The following is a 14,082-nucleotide window of genomic DNA, read 5'->3' as shown; positions in this document are numbered from 1 at the left end:
AGGTAGAAAACAAACCTAATTGGCTCTTTTACTGTTAAAGGTTGCAGAGCCGTGTTAAAGGAACAGTACGTCACTTTGTGCCTTTTTCATGGTTCCTCCCATAGACATAAACAAAAAATCAATTTCTGGCCTCAGTCACAACAGCCCTTTAGGTAGATAAGGACTAAAAACAGTTAAAGGTTCCCTGCCTGGTGAACCTGTGGAGCCAAAATGTTCATCCACATGTTTTATACCATGGTATAAAACAACCTTTAACAGTAACAGAACCATTTGGGTTTTCTACTGATATAAACCTAGAAGGAGCCGCTTAGTTTTACTTTATTCTTTAAGAAATGTGGATTTCCATTGGTGGGCTTCTTTTTTTAAGATGATTTATGTCTATTTTTTGGCACAAACAAAAACATAAGAAGAACCTAGCATGTCTTAAAAATGGGATTTTTGTTTTATATGCTGGGTCAGCAGTCTCTATGACTTATTTTCTGTTTGTCCAAAGAGCCCCCATCCTCTTACTGTGACCCTCCATAGACCCGATCAACCGAAAATACCGGCAGCCCCCGGTCGGGTGGATGTGACTGAGACTTCATTTCACATTAGGAGTCGTTCTGTTTGTATTCCTTCATGAATGCAGCAGAATCATCAACCCAGTTAGCCAAGACTGTGAGCAGATCCAACATTTGGCGCTGCTGCTGCTGCTGGTGATTGATGATGATGATGGTGATGATGATGATGGTGATGATGATGATCATGGAGGGTTTTTGCGGTTTGCTGGTAGGGAAGCAGAAAGCAGACAAGCAAGTGTCCCAATCCGCAGAGAGCTTGACGGGCGGCGGCCAACGCAGCCGATGGTCATCTCTCAGCCCTTCCTCCTCCTCCTCTTCCTCTCTGACTCCAACCATCAGAGACCGCACAGCCCGTTCTTCATCCAGAACAATGGACGCATGGTGCCGCCGGTGCAGCACAGCACACTGCGTTCGTCTGTGCAAGTCTCAGTTTCACGGCTGGTCAGCAAAGTCGGGGTTCTGCGGCTGGAAGTCACATGTTCGGGTGTGCGTGTTTGCCAGTGAGATATTTGGAGCGCATGAGTCACTTTGAGAGGATTCATTCCGCGCTGGAAGTCAGTCTGAGTCACGTTGAGAGGCGCTGCCAGTTCCCCCCTTCATCCCCAAGTCACTGTCTAGTTCTAAAGTAGCTTATTTACCACCAAGTTTTCTCCCCTAAAAACAGATTTGACCGACTTTACTGCAACTGAAGCAACAATAATGAGGAAAATGTGCTTTTAGAGGAAGTGAAAACGGATCCTCAAAGACCCACTTTGATGACAGAGTGTTTTTAACATGTTCTTGTGGCATTTTTCTGAAGGTGGAGGACACATACGGAGGAAATGAACATTAAATTCCATTTCTGAGACTTTATTCAAACTGTTGTGAATCAGGAGTAGGCAAAAAAAAGCAGTTTGTAAGTGATTGTATTTGTGACAGAAATACGCTGCTTCCTGCTTCCCCCCCCCCCATTCTGATCATCCACCTGCAGACTAATAGATCCATGAATGTCTTTGTTTTCTTGAGCTGGAATCTGGATCTAAACCGTACGGCTGGATAGAAACAATGCTGCTCGTCATTTTTGTTGCACCACTAATGTTAGCTTAAAGGTATGAGAGGCTGTAAGCTAGCAGCAGAGCCAATAAACAGAGGGATGATGGGAAGAGGGCGGGCTTAGCCTACAGTCACATGTCTCAAAATATTCCCACGCAGAGACCTAAAATTCAAGGTTTTCAGCAAATTTGGCTTTTTTTTATTTTTCCATTGACAAATTAGGAAACATCATTATATCATCATTATATTCATGTATGTATGAAGAAGAAAAACAAACAAATGACATAAAAAATAAAACAAATAAAATTCCAACTGTATGCAGACCTAAATTAAATTGGAATGATCAGTACATATATATAGAACCACTAGGAGTTTCATAAATTAAATTAAAGAGTCAGGAACAATTATATCAGTCCAGGTAAATTGACAAACCGATTTAAAGTTTTGTGGAATTCTTATTTTGAATTTTTTTAAGTCACATTTGACACGCTGTAAAGTGAATCTGGAGTTTTAAGGAAAAGTAAAAATTTTATTGCAAATGAATGATTTTTCTCTAAAGGTTCATTCATTCCGACTCGTCACCTGTCACAAAATGTGTCCCTGAGTTTGATGCCGCGGCCGCAAGTGGGAGGAGCTACCAGCTAATGCATTTAGGATGATCGCTATAAAGAAATGTGTATTTCTCAATTAGAATGTGTGGAAGAAACAGATGATTTAGAGAAATTAAGTTTATTTATTGTGGAGAGTTTTACAAACAGTAATTATGTCTCCATGTTTGGGTTTATATTATTATTCAAAGATTTTCCCGGTACAGGGGGCTGTGTCTGTTTGACAGCCGCTTCCACTGTGTTTCTGTGTCTCTGCGTCTGAGCTTGAAGGCTCTTTGTCTCGTATTAACCCGAGGGGGAAAAAAAATTTTTGGAGACTTTTTTCCTTTTTTTTTAAATGTCTCGTTGAGGTCAGACCCCCGCACCCTCACCAGCTCTCAGTCTACCGGCATATCAAGCGAGCGAGCTCCGCCGCGGGAGAGAAAGTCGCTAATCTGTCCAGAGTCTACATGTGGAGGTTGTGGGATGGCAATCTAGTGACAGGCTGATCGCTGGTCAGCAGCAGCTCTGATTGGAGGATGTGGGCGTGTTTCGGGACGGCGGCCGTCCACATCACATGGAATATCAAGCGGGCTGTTCTTTACTCCTGACTGTCTACATTCATGAGCATGCTAATGATGATTTTTTATTTTGAAGATTCTGCCGATGCATCCCCATCTCCCGTTGCATTTGTGACAGTAGTTACTTCACCACAACTCAGAGGTGAACTCCTGCCACTCTGCAGAAACTATGTCCTGGAAAATGACAGTTTTTGGTTTTATTTTGGCTAAAAACAGCATCATCAGAATTAAAAACCACTAGAAACGCTTTGGAAATAGATCAAAAGATGATTGGAGACTTTCAGGAGTTCATAAATGTGGGATTTGCTGACAGACAGAATTAAAAACCTGCTTTCACTTCAGCTTCCTCCTGCCAGGAAACACGGCCATGTTGCTTCATGGAAACTATTATCCTGCCGTTACTCCTTCAGCGCCGTTCCAGCAAAGATCTGTGGTTTGGAGAGAACATTTCCTTTTCTCGTCCAGGTCTGAACAGAACCAGCACCTTCTCCTGTGAGGCCCACAACAGCAAAGGCGTGAGCACGTCGGGCTCCGGCACCGTCACGGGTAGGTGTGAAGCCTCGGCGGCACGACTGCAGGAAGTCGCTCTGCTGACCGTCTGTTTTCTCTCCTCCAGTTCTGCCGTCGCCGCCGCAGAACCTGAGCGCCGTGGAGGCCAACCAGACCTCGCTGCGTTTGTCGTGGCAGCCCGGTTTCGGAGGCGACTACCCCATCGTCCGCTGCTCTGTTCAGGTGAGGGTCGAGGTCAGCCGGTTAGAAGGAGGAGGCCCGGTTCTCCCTCCCCGGCTCATTCAGGCTCGGCGGGATCGGGTTTCACTCTGGGAAAGCGGCCTCCCGACCTAATCTGCTGCAGCTCCACTCCCTCTCGCTGCTGCAGCTGAAAGCTTTTTTCAGTGGAAACATGGAGCACCACCCCGAAACGTCTGCTTCTAATAAAGCTGCCCCCCGACACGGGGGCCCGCCTCAGCAGAACGGGGCAGAACTCAGAATGGATCGGCGCAGAGAAAGTGAGTCAGGGCTGACGAGGAGCTCCGGACTCTCAGGCTGACTCACCCCATTCCACACCACTTCCTATTAGTCTGAATCACGCCACGAGCAAAAACAAACCCGCCCGGCCCGTCAGAGCAACCTGTTTGAGCGCCCCCCCCCTCCATTCACATGCTCAACAACAAGCAGCAGAACAATGAGGCGAGCTGCAGCTTTCATGTGGCTTCCAGTCTGCTGCCGGAGGATTTTCTTCCCTCTTTACGAGCGCTCGGCGCTGAGAGTTTGCAGAGGCAGCAGGTTTGATTTCGTCTTGATGGCTTTTTGTTTTTCGTGCTTCACGCTGAGCGACGGTCACGTTCAAACGCAGCCACAACTCAGCAGATGTGGCAACGTTTCTGCAGAGAAAGAGGAAAAAAGTGTTTATGGACCAACATGATGGATGTTCAGGGAGAGAATCGAGTCTCGTTACAACACGACACATTCTAATTCAAAGTACTTTATTTAAAACATTCAAATCAACATTTAATCATTTAAATAAAAACTGGAGAGTTTCAGCTGATCTAATGCGGCGTTCACTCAGGTTTCAAAGGGGAGCTGACACCTGCGCTCAGGTGAGTGTTTATGTTCTGCTGAGGTGGATGATGGAATGTAATAAAAGCAGGAGAGTGTCCGGTCATCCAAACACCCCGCCGAGCCGGAACCCCCCGACACTCGCACGGTATAACAGAAAAAACAGTCACGTCAGTCAGAGACTGGAGCCCGCGGGACCGCCACAGGGGATCCTGATGTCAGAGATTGCAGGCTCCTACCCCGCCAGGGGCCACTGTGGGCCCCGCCCCTGGAGAGCCCCCCTAGACCCAGACAAGCAACCCACCACCACCACCCAGGACCTCTGAACATCCCCCCACCCCTGGCACAGGCCAGGGCCCCCCGAAAGGAGACCCGCCCCCCGCTCCAGCCAACTACCCATCTTGAATTGAATTAGATTTATAGGATTAAAGTTAAAGGAGACATTCCATGATTTCCTTTCAGAGTGAACTATATTCATGTATATGATCATATATTATCTTTGGAACACTAAAAACAAAATATTTTTTTAAAACGACTGGATTCCTGAAGCTCCGCCTGCCGCTGCATGTGGCTGCCGCCCATTTCATCCTAGAGTCTTTCTTTCTTCGTTTCTACCACGAAAATAAAATAAACTTCTTCAAAGATGGATGCACATTCCACCACATATCTGCCCTTAGTCGCCCCTGTCATCCCTACACTGGTTCACAACACTTATACACTCGACGTCTGCATGACTGTGCCCGATCGGGGTGAGGGGGTCTTAAAGGAGCCCCGCGTCTAAAGTAAAGAACATCTGTTTGAGCTGGAATTTACTGAAGACAGAACACAACTGGGAGACATACGATGTTCTGCATCTAAAATGAAAGTTTTTTCCTGATCACCTCTAGCTCAGTGGAGAAACTGTTGGTGTTAGACTGGGGGTGGAGCTGTCAGAGTAGAGTAGACTCTTCCTCAAAGGGGCGGTCTCACTCTGTGACATCAGCATGTGAGGACCTGATCGTTTTCGTGGGTATGGGAGGGGCTGCTGTTGAGAGCAGGTTTTTAGAGTTGTAAACAGATCAGAATACCGCTTTAGGGTTCTTCATAGAGCCACATACTGGACCAGGATTTAACTGTGCTAAAAGGAGCTTTGTGATTGGACCAGCCTCAGTCTCAGGCATTAGGGCGTGTTTTTGTCCGACTCCTCTTTCCAGATCATCTCCAGATCATTCAAGTTTGACATTTACAGGATCAACATTCAGTTCCAGATTTTTTTTAATTTTCATTCAAAAATCTAATTTTCTCTGTTATAAATGAGAGTTCTAGTGACTAAAACTGAACAAATGTCAGACTTCAGTTGATCAAATGTTGTGGGAGGACAGAGTTCCACAGAAGTATCTTAAATTTCCTTCCAGAAAAATGGATTTGATGAATTCATTTTGCATCTGTAGAATAGATCTGCATTGTTTTGATTGAATTTTAAACCCCGCCTCCTTATACCGTCAACACTTTAACAACTCAAAGCTGCCATCTGACCGTTTCAGGCCAAGCAGTCGGCAAAATCCTTCCCAGAAGCCTCGGATGAGGCGATCTACAAGCAGAACGTCAACGTGCCGCCTGCCTCCCTCCTGCTGGAGGGGCTGGAGCCCCACAGCCTGTACGCCGTCAGGGTGGCCTGTCAGAGCAGCCAGGGCGTGTCGGAGTGGTCGTCATGGGCGGAGCTACAGACCGGCGAAGGAGGTGAGGCGTCTGTGTGTGTGCAGAGGTGAAGGTTGTGCCGCTATCTCAAAGTTCAAACCTCGTCCTGTTCCAGCTCAGAAGCAGAAAAACAACCAACAGTTTATTGTTTTCTTTATCCTTTTTGTAGATAAATTATTACACTTTTATCTACAAACTCGCTGCTCCACGATCAAATCTTTTTCTGTTCGGTTTCTGTGACAAAATAACATTCCTATAAAACATCCAATAAAAGAATCAACACATTTACTCCTACTGTGCAAAGAAACAATGTAAGAAACACGAAAATAGAAATTAAAGTCTTATTTATGAGGAAAACACACCAATTAAATCCAAAATGGAGCAAAAAATGCTATAAATCTGTAAAAAAAAGACAAAAGAAAGTCTGGAACTGATTTTTATTGACATTTTTTGTTTTGTTTGAGTCTTTTATTCAAGAACGGGTCAGAAAGAACACAAAACAGAAGTTTAGAATTTTAACCCCTTAATGCCTGTCGTCACAAAAATGCAACAAACCAGTTTGCCTCCAAAATTTCCAAAGTGCATCCACTTAAAAGCAAAAACATGATTTGTTTTTTTTCACTCATTGCTGGAGAAAACAATCGGGCGTGAATGGGTTAACCCTTTAACACCTGATGCGCCGCCGGTGACGCTTAAACATAAAAAATCTTTATTGCACCGTAACTTTCAACCGTTAACACAATAATCCCAGCAGATTTGGAAGGAGAAAAGACGCTTTTCTCCTTCAGAATCTGCTGGAATTATTGTGTCAAAGGTTTAAAAGTTAAAGTAAATAAAATAACATAAACTCTGGAGTTAAATGATTGACCCTAAAGAGAGAAGTAGAGGACATTTTTCTTCTGTTTTGTGTAGCAGTAGCCATAAAAATATAAACAAATAAAACAAAATTATAATTTAAAAAGTAATTTTGACTTTAGGGTTAAAACATAATAATATTAGTAAAGAAAGTCTAATCCACTAACAATTTCTTTTTGATCAACGCAGGAAAAAGGTCAACAAAACGTCTAATTTGTGTGAGTCAGATGACTGGAAATAGCAGAAGTAGACACTTTATTTTTGCTCATTTCTGGTAATCCTTCCACAAATGCAACTGTGGGACTTTTTTTTTTTTTTTTTACGCAAAAATGTGAATCAAACAAAAAAAAGGGATTAAAACGTTTCTCGTTTTCCTCCTGAGTTTTGAGTCTGTAGTTCCTCTGTTGAGGACGGATCTCTCTGGTTTAAACAGATTCTGTGATGGATCATCAAGGGGATTTAAACCCAAACATTTCTGATTAACTCCATTTTTTTTGCTCTTTACTGGAAAGTTTTTGACTAATCAGCTAAAATATTTTAAATATTTCAAAGACCCACTCCGATGAAAACGGTGTTTCATCGTGATCTTGTGACATTTGTCTGATAATGGAGAACAGATATGAAGAAATTGAAGCTTAAAATTGTATTTATGAGTATTTTTTTTTGTCAAATTGTTGCAAATCAGGAGCAGACAAAATAAATGCAGTTTTAAAAAGTAGCTTGATGCAAATGTTTAATGGGATTTCCCATAGGCTGGCTAATGCTAACGCTTTGTCGACCTAAACATACATTACTGACTAAAGTAACATCTTTATAAACTCACAGACATGAATTTTCTAAATTCTCTTAAGGACATATTTTTTAAAGTAATCATTTGTGGTCTAACACACAGTTTTTACTGCCTACTTCTTCTTCTTCTGGAATAAGGTGTAATGTTATAGCTCGATTGCCACCTAGTGGCCAAACTGAAACGTCCTCCAGGAGAAGCAGAACAATGTTTACAATGTTAATGATCTGAACATTTTTGTTAGTTTCTCCTTTAGGGAATCCATGTAACACTGTATGATATTAACAATCTCATTATTTCACTGATACAGTTATCAGTATGTGAACTGTAACAAATTAATATAAATATTTTGAAAACATTTAGTAGATTATTCATATATTTCTAAACAAATGTGTATAAATGTGTAAACTCAGAATTGAATCGAACTGAATTTAGTGGATCATAACAATTAAAAAAGATTTTGAATCAAAATTATTAGGTGTGTTTCAAATAACTTGCGCCTCGCCTGGATTGTCGGCGGGACCAGGCGGCTGCAGGCGGAGGCGGGGAAAGGCGCCTGAGATGAAGGCGAAAACTGAACGCAGCGACACTGAAGGAGAACAGGAAGTCGGGGGTGTTCTTAACATTTAGTTGAATTTTAATGCCTCTCCTCCTTAGTATGATCTATACAATGATAACTTGTATATTATTTTTAACATCTGTCCGCGGACAACAATTTAAAAAAAAGCTGCTGGGTTGATTTAATGTCCACTACCCAGAATGCATTGCTCTGAAATTCCTGCTATTTTTGTTACTCCGTAATGTTAGGTTGGGGGCTGTAAGCTAGCAGAGGAAAGTGGAAATAGATGGTTGATGGGTAATAGGAGCAAATTTATTCCACGCCCACAAATCAGAGGTGAATTTCTAATGAACTCCTGCCGCTCTGCAGAAACTATGTCCAAGAAAACAACAGATTTTTTGGGGGGAGGGGCTAAAAACGGCACATTTACAATTCAAAAATCACTGGGATTACTTTGAAAATGGATCAAATGAGGATTAGAGTTGGTCTTTAACAGAAACAGAAAAAATGCCTCTTCTGCCACCTACAGTTTGGGGGTGGAACAGCACAGAGTGCAGAGGAAAACAAAGTGGTAAAAGTGAGACTTCCCCTTTTCCTTCAGTTCCTCATGAATTCAAGTTCCTTCAGTTCAGCCTCAGATCAAGTTTGGATCGAGTCCACCTGCAGGATTCGGTGGCGGTTTTCCCCATGACTTCAGGTCTCAAACGTCCTCTGCGTGGTTCAAGTATTTCACAGCATCATGGACGAAAGCTAAAAGTGGAAAGTGTCAGCTGAAGGTTGTCCATAAGAGTTTCTGTTTTCTGAGCGAGTTCCCTAACGTTCAGAGGCCCGATCCGGCCGTGCCCCTTCTGCTCCGTGTTTATGAAGCATCGCCGCTTTCCAAAGTAAACTGTGGAGGACAATCCCTCACTGAGGAGCTGCAGTCAGGACCCGAGCCCTCTGTTTGGCTCCAGAACGAGGTGGGACTTTCCATGCCAGCTCACGCCGTCTCCCCGAGGATAAACAGTTCCGACGACGGAGACACCAACGCAGCGCTTTTCATCTTCTCATAAACAGGAAAACCAAAAGAGGGAAGCAGAACTTGTTCAAGTTTAAGCAGAAAGTCTCAGTTCTCTTTTTAAGAAAAAAGTTTGAACAACTTTTGTTTCACTTCAGGAGAAAAACTCAGATGAAATCATTTCCCCTTTGAAGAAGGATCTCTGTGGTTCATAGGATGGTCGGAGTCAAACTCCAAAACACACCGTAGATCGCTGAACAGGAGAAACATTTACGGAACACTCTAAAACTACATTTTAAAACCGTAACTTTTTAACATAATTATGAACTAGATATATAGCATTACCTGCAATAATGCTAGTGTGAATGCTGGAAGATGAATTTCAAAAATCAACCAAAATCCAAAAAATCCTTTATTACTCCCACAATGGGGAAATTCTCTCATTGGTGGGCAGCAGCCGCTGGACGGCGCTCTATAGCCGAATTTGGCTGCTGAAGATGCTAGCAAGGTAAAATATTAGCTAAATGGCAAATTAGTCTGAAAAACTATAAAAAAAACTTAGTTTAGCTAAAACAGCTAGCATGTAGCTGTAAAAAAATGCTAAACTTCAAAATAGTCTAAAAAGAAGAAAAAGCCTAAATTAGCCAAAACAGCAAGCATAAAAATATAAGCCCAACTCCCAAAAAACAGAAAAAACAAATTAAAAAAAGCCTAAGTAAGCCAAAAACAGCTAGAATGTAGCTAAACTCTAAAATAGCCTAACAAATCTTAGTAAATCCCAAAATAGTCCAAGAAGCTATCAGAAGGTCAATTTTTTAAATCTTTAAATCTTTAACTTTTTAACATAATTATGAATAATAAAAACGCAGGAATATTATTCCAAAATAAATCAACTTAAATATTAAATAACTTTCAATATTTTACCGTCCATAAAAATATATTTTGTCAAAATTCTACAAGTTAGAAATGAGCTCAAGATAACTTTGGGTCGTCAATAAGAATAAAATAAAATGATCTGGAGGGCCGGATCTGACACATATTCACTAGAACAATAATTAGTAAAACTTACCAATAAAAATAATAAATTAAGCATAAAAAAAAGGAATTAACCCTTTAACGCCTGAGGCGTCACCGGTGACGCTTCAACACAAAATCTGTAACGTACCGAAACTTTTCAACCGATAACTCGATCCATGTGATTCCAGCAGATTTTGAAAGAGAGAAGCGGCGTGAGCGTTTTATCGGCTGAAACGTTACAGTAAATCAAAGAACAGAAACACTGGAGCGCCAGAGAGATAAAGAAAAATAGATCTTTAAATCCGGACGTTATTAACCCTTGATGACATCATCAATAGTCGCCGGTATAAGATCCTTTAGTGCTCGGAAAATACATAACATCTGTTTTATAAATGTAAAAGGTTATTCCTTACTGTAAATGTAACCTACTGAGAAGTTTAAGTAAAGAAATGTTTTCTCCTCAGACCTCTCCACCAGCGGAGGGATACACAGCCTTGAGTTGCTGTGGTTTTCCCTTAAAAAACGGTTTCTGAAGCCACTACGGCCTCTAATATCCCTACAACCAGAAGGGAAGAATTCTGATTTTTTTGGCCAATTAATGTAAAAACCTGAAGAAAATAATGAATAATAAGGAAAACACCACATATGCTATAGTGAATTTAAAATAAAAACATGTCCGCCTTTGCATGGTTCAAGCAGTTTAGAAGAAGTCGTCCAGATTTAATTCTTATGTTTTTAGCCAAGTTTAAGATATATTGATTGTATTTAAATCATCTTAAAATCTGATCCAGAGCTCCTTCAGATTTACATCCATCCCATAATCTATTCCTCTGGTTCTCCCATCCGTCTTTCAGCTGATTTTTAATTTTGACTCTTTTTTCCTGCTCACCCACTTACAGGCAGCAAAGCACTGTGGGAAAAAAGAGCCAAGATGGTGGGAGCTAAAGAGAAAAGATCGGAGAAATGCTGATTAAAGTTTCCTTTTCTCCCTGGAGGGGGAGCACGGGGGGTGAGAGAGGAAGTGAAATGACCAGAAGTTTCTCCTACAGCTGCAGGGACATGATGTTTCCATATCTGCACAGGGAGAGCGTTTTTGATTCGCTGAGGGGAAACGGAGAGCGGCTCGCTGAGGCTGCAGACAAAAAAAAGATCATGATAAGACCTCTGCCATACATTTGTGTCAGTTTTTAAAGTGAAATAGTGTGAAAGTCTGACTGAACTTCTTTAAATGTTATTTAATATTTAATGTTATTTATGTTATTTTCTGGGTCAAATTGACTCATTTTGAACATTTTTCCACTTTGAAACTTTCTCGGTTTGGATTATTAATATTTTACTATATTTGTAATTCAAATAGAAACAAACATCAAAGCTAGCTCTTTAGAAATGAACATAACAGCAGAGTTAAGACAGTTTGATTCCTGGTTTGTCTGCTTCACTTGGCAGTCGTGAAAACTCATTTAAAACTCGAATCTGTCTCAGTTCACCTGCAAGTGAACTCTGGTGTGGTTCATTACAGTTAAGAGGAGGGAAAAAACAGGAACAATGCAAACATATTTCAATGTAGACAGAAAGCAATTGTATACTTGCATCTAAAGGAGAAAAAATGACAGCAGAGTAGAAGAAATAATATCTTTATCTTTCAGATATTGAGCTTTTTCTGTATTTTCTGTTCGTATGCAGCAGCAGGAAACTTCCTGTTTTTGTTTCAGAGCCTTTTCAGGTGTTAAAAGCAGATATACACTGAAAAAATAAAACGTTTTCTTGATTAGTCAGAAAAAAAAATAGCAAAAAGGTTTTTTAAAGAAGTTATGTAATTTGTTGCACTTAAAATTATTTTTTTATATTGAATAAAACGTTACAGTTGAGTTAACCATCAACTAAAAAATGTAATGATACAAACTAATAGTTTAAATGTAATACATTTCCTAACTTTTTTTATTTGATCCAACGGGTTCTATCAACTTTACCATTTCTGATTGTTTGTGTGTTTTGTTTATAAAGTAAACATTTTTTGAGTCAGTTTTTTAAATGTGAAGTTTCTAAAAGAGTTTAGAAAAAGTTAAATCTTACAGACTGAAGGGAAAAATGTTTTTTAAATTTTTTGCTATTTTAAGTTAGTGAAAAGTCGTAAAACCTTCAAATGATTAGAAAATCAGGCGTTTAGGTGTGAGAATATTTTAAGTAAAATCCGATTATCTGGAAGCTCTTGGGATCCTACTGTAGGTACGGTTGGTGATCTGTCAGAGGAGCCAGTTTCCAGGCAGTTCGGTCGTTCAGATAAATAAAGTTGTGAATGTTTTCTTGCTTTTCACTCCAGTTTGAAAAAACAAAAGTCGGCCAAAGTTTTCCTGTAAACAAAACAAGTGTTTTCCCTCGTGGCTCTTCTGTTTTAGGAGAACACGATTCAAACACAACGTTTTCTGAGAGGATGAAACCTTCTGGAACAGAGCAGCAGAGAAGAAGAAAAGAAAGTGGAGCGGGAGGGGACAGAGGTGGGGAAAGGTGGAGCCGCTCTCCTCCACCGGACTTGGCTCTGAGGTTGTTTTTGTTGCCGCTGGCGGGCAGATCTGAATCCACATGTGGAAACAATCACGGCGCCGATAACATCATCCGTTCTCGGGTTCTCTGAGCTCAGAGGCCGCGTCAGCTCGCTGGAGAGAAAAAAAGAGATCCAACTGCAATAAATAGAGTCTGTCTCTTTGGGACTTCTTGGAATTCTTGTTCGTACAGAAAATAAATCATCCTCGGAGACGTGCACGGATTCCATGCACCCTCTCTGGCATGTTATTCAGCGAGGCTTCCCTCCTCCTAGAGGAGGTGGAGAAGCTGGAGGTCAGAGTTCTCCTCGGAGCGGCCTCATGTCCGGCTCGGGACGCGAGGAGGGAAATCTGACGGCTCTGTTGCCTTTCAGTGCCGGAGAACCCGCCGGTCAACGTCACGGCCAAACCCAACGGCACCGAGGTGCTGCTGGCGTGGGAGGCTCCTCCGGGGAAGCTGAATGGGAAACTCCAGGGCTTTTTGGTGGAGTACAGCACCCCCTCCGACCAGCAGGTCAGTAGAACGCGGCGTGAGCGCAAAACAAAGAACGTTCTTCTCCAAAAACCCATTTCTGCTTCCAGACGGTCGTCAGCACCAGGCTGGACACGGTGCTGTCCATCAACCTGACCGCCCCCCTGTCCAACATCACCTTCAGAGTGTGCGCCTACACGGCGGCGGGGCTGGGGCCCTGGACCCCCCCGCAGACGCTGGTGCTGACGCCTGCCGGTGAGTCAAACCTGAAGGGAGAAGATGGAGTTTGAAGGCTTTTTTAAAGTCCCCCTCTGATGAAAATCCTGTTTTTTGAGTTTTTAACATGAATGTGTGGAAATGTTCTTATGAAAAGGAACAAATGTAACTAGAAAAGTTGGGATAGGGATAAAAATTGCATAAATTGCGTAAAATTGTGTGTATCAGGCTGCAGAAGCCACGCCCCCTCAGAGGGGATATTGGGAACAGAGGCTTCAGATCAACAAGAAAAATGTCTTTTTAAGACATTCAAGTTGTGGGATTTTGGTTAAAAACTTCAGAATCATAATAAAAAAAACTACTGGAAAGATTTCTTCAATTGTCCTGGGGGGACTTTAAAGTATTTTTTTTCTGATCTGTCCGTCACAAACTGACAACATTTTCTTTTTTCGTCCCACAGGAACAGAGAAGATCCACGGTGAGCAAAAAGGGGTCATTACCGGTAAAGTAAAAGTTAGAGAGGGTCACCGTGACGGATGGAAGTTCCTCTGTGACGCCTAAATTTAAAAAGAGGAAGGAAGAGAAAACGGGAAGGGAGCGGGACATGGCAGGGGGGATGGGTTCTGGAGAGGGGGATGGGTTCTG

At 41.9% G+C, this 14,082-nt stretch overlaps 1 protein-coding gene across 1 annotated transcript in view; it reads left to right on the top strand.

Moving 5' to 3' along the window:
* The window catches only part of LOC112149720 (tyrosine-protein kinase receptor UFO), a 35,936-nt gene that overhangs the window by 7,394 nt on the left and 14,460 nt on the right, over nucleotides 1-14,082 (top strand). The window contains exons 5-10 of the mRNA XM_024277607.2: nucleotides 3,226-3,306; nucleotides 3,377-3,492; nucleotides 5,841-6,036; nucleotides 13,124-13,263; nucleotides 13,332-13,476; nucleotides 13,898-13,915. Of these exons, the coding sequence (XP_024133375.1) occupies nucleotides 3,226-3,306; nucleotides 3,377-3,492; nucleotides 5,841-6,036; nucleotides 13,124-13,263; nucleotides 13,332-13,476; nucleotides 13,898-13,915 (696 nt within the window). The remainder of the gene's footprint in view (nucleotides 1-3,225; nucleotides 3,307-3,376; nucleotides 3,493-5,840; nucleotides 6,037-13,123; nucleotides 13,264-13,331; nucleotides 13,477-13,897; nucleotides 13,916-14,082) is intronic.

The sequence above is a fragment of the Oryzias melastigma genome, linkage group LG13 (assembly GCF_002922805.2).
Source record: "Oryzias melastigma strain HK-1 linkage group LG13, ASM292280v2, whole genome shotgun sequence".
In the NCBI taxonomy this organism is placed as follows: Eukaryota; Metazoa; Chordata; class Actinopteri; order Beloniformes; family Adrianichthyidae; genus Oryzias; species Oryzias melastigma.
Note: the sequence above shows the minus strand (reverse complement) of the source record. Positions and strands in the feature narration are given on the sequence as shown.